At 51.9% G+C, this 7,948-nt stretch overlaps 1 protein-coding gene across 1 annotated transcript in view; it reads right to left on the bottom strand.

Annotated features, from left to right (window-relative positions):
- Positions 1–1,559, bottom strand: part of ABTB3 (ankyrin repeat and BTB domain containing 3) — a 164,549-nt gene extending 162,990 nt beyond the window's left edge. Inside the window, exon 1 of the mRNA XM_053978867.1 lies at positions 506–1,559. Within this exon, the coding sequence (XP_053834842.1) occupies positions 506–1,463 (958 nt within the window). The 5' untranslated portion in view covers positions 1,464–1,559. The remainder of the gene's footprint in view (positions 1–505) is intronic.
- Between the last annotated feature and the right edge of the window lie 6,389 nt (positions 1,560–7,948).

Here is a 7,948-nt window from a genome sequence, read left to right on the forward strand (position 1 = left end):
GCATTTGTGTCAAGCTCTGGGTAAACATGCAGCAACATGAATGAAATCTGTCCAGAAAGACTGCATTTCAGCGCCAACCACGCAATCGCTGGCCAAACCACTGCATATGTAACAAAAGTTTGATCTCGCCTGCAAGCGCTCAGCTGCGCTTCTGCCATTTCCTGTGGAAAACTGAAGCTCTGAACCAATGTCTCTCAGCCAGCCCTCGTCGACACCCAGCCAGCTGCCCCCGAATTCACGCCCATCACGCCGCGGCAGACGGGCGGGCAGCCCCGGCAGAGCCGTGCAGGGGATGCTCGGCAGCTCCCCTCCAGCCCTCCCCGCGCCCCGGGCCGGGCACCGCCGTGCAGGGGCAGCCGCGCCGCTCCTCCCTCCCCGGCCCCCGGCCCCGGCGGCAGGTGCGGCGGCGGCGGCAGCCCGCCCAGCGCCCGGGGGGGCGGACGGGGTCCCGCCCGGCGCAACAGGTGGTCGGTGGCGCCCGGTCCCGCCCGGCGGCCGCTCTTACCGCTGGCGTTCTTTCCGCAGATCAGGTGCTGGTAGGGCTGCAGCAAGCCCCAGAGCTCGGGGTCGTTGTTGACCGTCTGCTCCAGCGCCTCCAGGGTGAAGCGGGGCGCCTCGCCGCCCTCCTTCTCCTTCTCGGCCGGGGCGGCGGCGGCGGCCGGGGGGCGGCCGGGCGGCGGGAGCGGGGCGGCGGGACCGGCCAGCACCCGCGCGTGGATGTCGCGGAAGAGGCTCTCGGTGCCGGCGGTGAGGTAGATGGCGGCGTGCTCGTGGATGCGCAGGGCCACGCGGCTGTCCACCATCCAGCGGTAGAACTTGCCCACGGAGAAGGCCAGTCCGCACCGGGCCGACTTGCCGCGGCTGAAGCGGTCGCCGCCGCTGCTGCTCATGTTGTAGAGGGAGAGGGCGCCGAGGGCGGCTGCCGTGCAGCGGGCCGCCAGCGTCCAGCCCAGGACGATCTCCATGGCGCTCCGCACCTCGTGTTTGGTGCACTTGGCGAAGCGGAGGCTCAGCCGCTGTGCCTCCCGAGCGATGCGCACCAGCGCCCGGCTCACCAGCGTCGAGAGCCGCGCCGCCGCATCCCGGCTCCCGGGGCTGGCGGCGCCCGGCGCCCGCGGCTCCCGGCGCGGCGGCGGCGGCAGCAGCAGTGCCTCCACCTCCTCCAGGCTCCAGGGGACCTCCTCAAGGTCGGGCAGGAGCCGGGAGCACTGCTGCCCCGCGCAGTCCAGCACCTCGGAGTCTTCCGCTAGGACGGTGTTGACGGTGTCGAAGCTGTTGTGCCGACTGTGCATGGAGTCAGTTAGGTGCGGCCAGCAGCTTCCTCCATAGGGGTACGCGGGGTGCGAATCCGAGCAGCACAGCGACAAGTTGGAGGAGCGCACAGAGTCCGCCGCACCACCATACCCGGAGTCCAGCGTCAGATCTTCCAGCGTCCTCACCGCCGTCTTACCTCTCCGGGCCATCGCCGCACTTCATGCTGCACCCGAGGGACCCGGGCGGGGAGCGGCTCACGGGAACGCGGGGGAAGAGAGCAGCGAGCGGGCGCGGCGCGACCCGCCGGTCGCTTCGCTTCGCCCTGCTCCGCCAGACGGCAGCGAAGCGGTGGTGCTGCCTGAGCCCTGCTCCTGCCGCTGCTGCTGCCGCCGGCCGAGCCCCGCTGCCGGCCCGGCTCTGGCTCTGGCTCCTGCACTGCGCCGCGCCGCCGGCCCGACACCGCACCGCAGCGCAGCACCGGCCAGCGGGCGCGGGGGGCGGGGCCATGCAAAGCACCGCCGGCTCGCAGCCAATGGGGCGGCCAGAGGGCGGAGGCATGCAAAGCAGCGCGCCCGGCGGCCAATGGGAGCGCGCCCTGCGGCGGCCGCACCTCCCTTCGCTCCGCGGGGCCGCTCCGCGGCGCGCAGCGCGGGCCGGGAGGGGGCGCGGCCCGAGCGGCCCCGCCGCGTCCCGGAGCCGCCCGCGAGCCCGCCGGGGCTGCGATCTCCGCGCAGGCAGCACCTCAAGGGCTGGGACTGTGCGCTGCAAAGCACAGATGTGTTAATGCGGTCCTGGCCTCGCCGGCAGCCGGGGGAGTGCGGCCGGCCGTGTCCTCTGTCCCCACGGCCAGGAACAGCACGGCTCTGCTGGGTGCATCTACGCCGTTCCCCAAGCGTACGAACTAGAGTCCCGCTCCAGCCCGCACTGGATTTTCACACCAGCAGTTCCCTGATGTTGCTATAAACAAATGACAGGGAGTGCAGGCACTCACACATCTCATCAGACAGACAAGATGTTTTGAAATCAAGCAGAAACTGCCACGTAAGAATCCCAGCCATCACCCGAGTCAGGAAGAGTAATTTCCAAATAATTTCCAAATAATTAAAACAAGTACAATAAAATCCTTTGACATCTTGACGTTAACCCATTAAGTATCGTGAAGGCTTTGACAAGTAAGAATTGTCCTGGGCTTAGGGCACATTTCCTATGCATAGTTAGATGGTTTTTGTGCAAAACAATTTATCCTCGACTACTGTATCTTAATCTAACATTGCTAGGCTTTAGCTTTATTAGGAATTGCCTGACTAATGTCCCAGGCAACAGACTGAGAATGGATGTGTTTGTGTGCTCTGGTTTTGAAGAAATCTTACATCCTTTTAAGCGTAAAATACCAGCAAATGTCTATCCCTTTAAGGATAAAAGCTTAGCAAACACATTTCTCTATCATGCCAACAGAGGCAGCCAAAATTCTTGGACAGACAAGGCAAGTCATGTAAGAGATTTCCCCATCCAAGCAAGCCTGGCACTTCTTCAACATCAGCTTCCTAGAGGAAAGGCACGAGCACAACTACAGGTAGGCTCACTTGTCAGTCATTCTGGGGAGAACTAAAACACCACCAAAAACACCAAGAGAGGGTTGCTTTCCAAATGAAGTCAAGTGCTGTCAAAAACTGCTTTCTCAGCATAGCCTTGGCCCTTCCAGCAGATGCAGTATGCACAATGGGTTTCCACAGATTTCCCAAACACCACCATATCCTGATAAAAAGTAGAAGAGCTGAGAACAGGAGCAATCAGAACTTACTTACTGTCACAAGTGAAGTAAGATGCTGAGGCAACAGCCTGTCTTGGGGCTGGTTCACCAAAATGAGAGCATACCTCAAGAGTAAAATCCTGTGGATTTTGCAGCAATCCAGCAGTCTATCTGGCAGTAGAGCCCTCTGGTGTCTTCACCAACTCAGTGCAGTGGTTGCTCAAAATTCCCCTTTTCATTTGGTAGAAGGAAGGCACCACCAGGACTAAACCCCTTAGGATAGTTATTTTTCTTACTCCATTTACCTGACTCTGTCCTTATGCTCTCACAGAATGCCACAACTGTGCGTGCTGAGCATACAAGAGCAGATCAAACGCAGGGAAAGTTTGAGTTGGGGAGGTTTTCTAGTAATTGGTTTGTAGGGTTTCATAGAGACACAAGGTAGACATCCAGGGAGGATGGAACAAGAGAAGTGGGTGTTTTGCTCACCAGCCTGTGTGAAAAACGGTGCTGCAGAGGTCAACATCCCCTTTGGGTACTGCATAATTTTTCAGTTACAACATCACATTGAGGTGAATAGGATAAATAAGGAGTGGACAGTTGTTCAGGCACCATGCAGATTCAGGCATTTCTGTTGTTGACTCAGAAACAGTTGCACATGGCAGTTTGATTCCCAGTCACACTACCAGCTCAAAAGATATTGCAATACTTGAATACACCAAAGGCATGTCAGCAGCACTAGGCTGGTTTAAACTTTCGAAAGTGGTAGTAAGGACTTCTGACTCATTTGTTCAGAAGACTAATTACCTTTCCATTGAAAGGGCTGAAGTTCAAATAAGTTCAGAGTGACCAAGCTGGATCTCGGGTGATCTTTTGGTACCTAGAGAATTTCACCTGCCCAGGTGTGGATATGCTGGCTGCTGCATCCCAAAGTGAGATTCAGCATTATTTGGAAAGTGCTCCTCAGACAGGATTCTTTAAAACGGACAGGATCAAACAGTTTGGAGCAAAACGCACTCCTGCAACATGTACAGTGCCTGCATGGGATGAGCTCTGGAGACAGTCCTTAGCTTTAATCCAGAAAGGGCACCACACCTCTCCTAGCCTGGGAGGAAGGGCAGGTGTCTGCAGCTGCACTCCATTCTGCAAGCCTTACAGCCAGGGTCATTTGCCTATGAGACAAGAACACCCACTGCAGAAAACAAAGTCCCTTTATATGTCAAAGGCTGGGTGGAAACAATTTTCAGCTTGTTGGAGACAGGAACATCAATTATCCTCACAGACAATTCAGACAGGGACTGATTAAGTAACATACCAGGATGACAAGTGCCAGCTAAAACTCTGAAAGAGGAAAATTGAACCACATTTTAAAAAGGTGCTTAGGGCAAATTTAAGTGAATGGGAAGTTGGCATTTTTATGGGGAGAGCACCAAGTGCTGCAATTCTTTCCTTCCCCACCCAGTCAACTGCCTGCAAAAGGCATCTTTTTGACAGCAGTAGGAAAAAACATGACAGCAAACAGGCTGCCAGACAGAGCAGGAATTCACCTAGGATCAGGCCACTCCATGTAATTTCTGTATTCAAAATTCAATGTGCTGCACTGCAGTAATAGCTCAGATGAAAAGCAGAATTCGCAGGATCTCCCAGTGTTATCTCCAGCTGCTAGGAACAAGCAGCAAACCTTTAAGAGGTCCTTGTTTATATTGCTGGGGAAGTCGGAGTGCTAGTGTTTCTAATCACAGAAACAGGAGTTCATTTACAAAGCAAGGCTGTAATCCTGTAGCAGTAAAGCAGGTGTGAAATGCACATCCCTTGGCAGAGGAGCCTTTGGAGCTGCAGCATGTGTACAGTGTGCTGCAAAGAACACACCCGCAAAGGAGCCGAGCGCTGGCATCAGGTATCACGGTCCCTGCAGGACCACTGGGAGACTGCTGCCAACTGTTTCGACAAGCTGGCTCAGGGAGATGACTCGCGTGTTGCTCCTCAAACACATGCAACTCCAAAAGCAGTGGGAATGAGTGACGCAATGAGGCCACCGGCTTGCCAGCTGGAAGGGAAGCACTTGGTGGTGCCTCCAGCATGAGTGGGAGGGAAGAACACGTGGCAGGCGGATGCCACACCGCCCGCTTTTTCCCCATCAGCTCCATCCTGCTGATTTCAGCAACAAGCTGAATTAGGACCCCTGGCTAGGATTTAGCAGGAACCATTGCCCCACGGAGAAGCAAGATTCAGCTGATCAGCTTTCCCTCTTGCAGACACTGAGGAATAGGGCTGCCCCTATATTTCAGCCGACTATTGCTTAGCCAGGGGCAGCCACCCGCCCGTATTCCTCCGCTGTGCAAAAGCAGCCAACTTCCCACTGAGCTCAAAACCCTTCCTGACTTTTTTCCTGCAGCCCCCGTGCCCCCATGTGCTGCGAGTGAAGTTTTGTAACAGATGTGTAGACTTGTGCCTGACATGGAAGGGAGACATTACTTGGGATTTCTCAAAATACACAAGCCAAGGATGCTCTGAGAAACTGCCAGCCTCAACCATATCTCACCTCATATAACAAAGCTGTGGAGCCCAAGGCCATGGTACAGTTTGGAAGCAAAGACACAAATTATTTCAGAAAGAGATCTGACAAATTCCTGGAGGCTAAAGACACTGGTAACTATTAAACACAATGGTGCATGTGCAGTCTTCATCTCAGAAAGTTTCTCAACAGCTGTTTGCCAGAAATGAGGAGGTTATGCCAGGGGACAAGAGGACTTTGTAATTGCTCAGTTACTCAATGGGTCTGTTGATGGCTATGCAAGATGAGACACTTCACTGCAGAGACAGGGCCAGAGCGCCCAAGGCAGTTGTTTGGTTTAAACACTTATTTCCACACCAGCCAAGGGTGTTACCTCCAGTTCACAAGTGCACCTCGGTTCTGCACAGCCGACACAGAAGTATTTGCTGTCTTGACAAGATATTGGATCTTGTCCTTTGTTCTAAGACAGGATCAACTCCAATTTCTACATGAATCCTGACAAGTTTTAAAACTTTTCTTCAAACCATCCATGACAAAGTCTCTACAACTTCCCTGGGTGCTCTGTTTCCAAATCCAAATAGTCTTACTGCTTGAAACAGCCTTCCTAACACTGACCTAATCTTTACCTTGCCACAAATAAAAAAAATAAAAAGATGCTACGAAACCTTTTTAGTGGTCTGGACTAGCATCTCTGTCTTGTTTACTCTTAGGCATTATTAAAAGCATATAGAGCCAAGCAGAATATAAGTTAGCCCCCAGCCAGCAGGTACAGGTTCTTCTCACACTGCACTACACCACTCCAAAAAGCATAACAGTGTTTGTATGTTTTATGTGCAGTAAGATTAGACATACATACTATGTTTTGATCAGAACTGAAAGAAACAGGAACAGCAGACTTCCCAGAGGACAGACGCAAGGAAAGACTGTTCAGCCAGTGATAATTTTCATTCCCACCCAAAACATGACAAATCTGCATAAGGGATGTAAGTATGAGTATATGGGAAAACAATTTAAAGGTGAAATCTGAAGTGACAAATGTGCTTGAGATCAGCAGTGGCTGTCGAGTAAGCCAACCCTTTAGTCTTCCCTTGGGGGAATGAATGTCCAGCATAAAACTGTTTCAAGTTACTCTACCGTTTTAAGTAATTGCCTCTCTCTGTCTGTCACCAGTGAAATCCTCTTCCTATTTGGTAGTTCAGGGATGACAGTTTATCTCCTCAAGGTTCAGAGTGCTCAGTCTTGTTGGCTGTTTGCAGGGGTTCAACCTCACACTGTAACCATGCTTTCTACATCCTGATGCTGTGAGGAGGTGACAAGTGGCTCTGGTGCTCACTAGGCCCGTGGTGTGTCATGCAGTGCATCTGAATACAATCCCTAAGGGGTTGTAGTCATTTGTCCTTGTTTGCAATTTAAAAATCAGTTCTGATTTTAGAAGAAAATAAGTATTTTGTATGTTTTTAATACTATTCTTCATGGTACTGTTGTCCATGCAATTTTAAGAGGAAGAGGTTCTACAATATGACATTTCCCTCTGGCACATATGCAAAAGGAAAGGAAAGACATAAGCCATGTTCTCCATTCTCTCATCTCCCCACTCATGGGGGCTTCTTTTAAACCAGTGCAGCCAGAAAAAGACTAGAGAAGATTATCTTTAAATCCATTCACACCTCTGCTTCTTGCCTGCACTTCAGCCTTACTTACATTTCTGCTATTAAAAAGGCATGATGTCTTATTCCCAGACAGCACTATTTGATGATGGAAATTCCCAGGTAAAAACTTTCTCAGTTTTCCCATTTAATGCTTTTATTTTTTTAAGGGTTCCTTTGCATGTAGACAAAAAGCTTGCTATTCACTAGCTCTCCTCTGCACCACAAGCTCTCATCTTCACCGTGCACACTGCCACAGCTGAGGTCCTGCTCCCAGCACCTCTCTCCATGTGGCCTCAGTACCACATCCACTATTGTATGGATGGGCCCCAGCCATCTCAGCAGGGAACAGCTCTTACTCCATCACCCTCCAGGCCAGTTCCAGGAAAAGGGGCTTTTGCAAACATGTTCCCTGCATCACTCTTTCCTCATATGAGTAGGCAAAGATTTTTTCCCCCTTCTTCCTGCAATAACTGGGGAAGGCATTAGTGGGCTGCAGGCCTACCCTATTGCAAAGCATGATTAAGATAAGAGACTAGTAATTCCATGATATAAAGTGAAAACTTTCTATTTGTAGGCAAATCAAAAAAGAAGCCATTTTAAGATTAAATATTTTTGGTTTTGGTTGGGTTTTTTTTTCCCCTAAAATAAGAAAACAAAACCTAGGGATTTTGGCATAAGATAACATTTAAAGAACCGAGGAGTATAATGTAGTGTCAATTCCTTTTGTTTATCCTAGAACTTACAACTTCTTTTGCTTGATTTCCCTTCAAAAGTTGATCA

This window comes from Vidua macroura, chromosome 5 (genome assembly GCF_024509145.1).
Source record: "Vidua macroura isolate BioBank_ID:100142 chromosome 5, ASM2450914v1, whole genome shotgun sequence".
Lineage (NCBI taxonomy): Eukaryota > Metazoa > Chordata > Aves > Passeriformes > Viduidae > Vidua > Vidua macroura.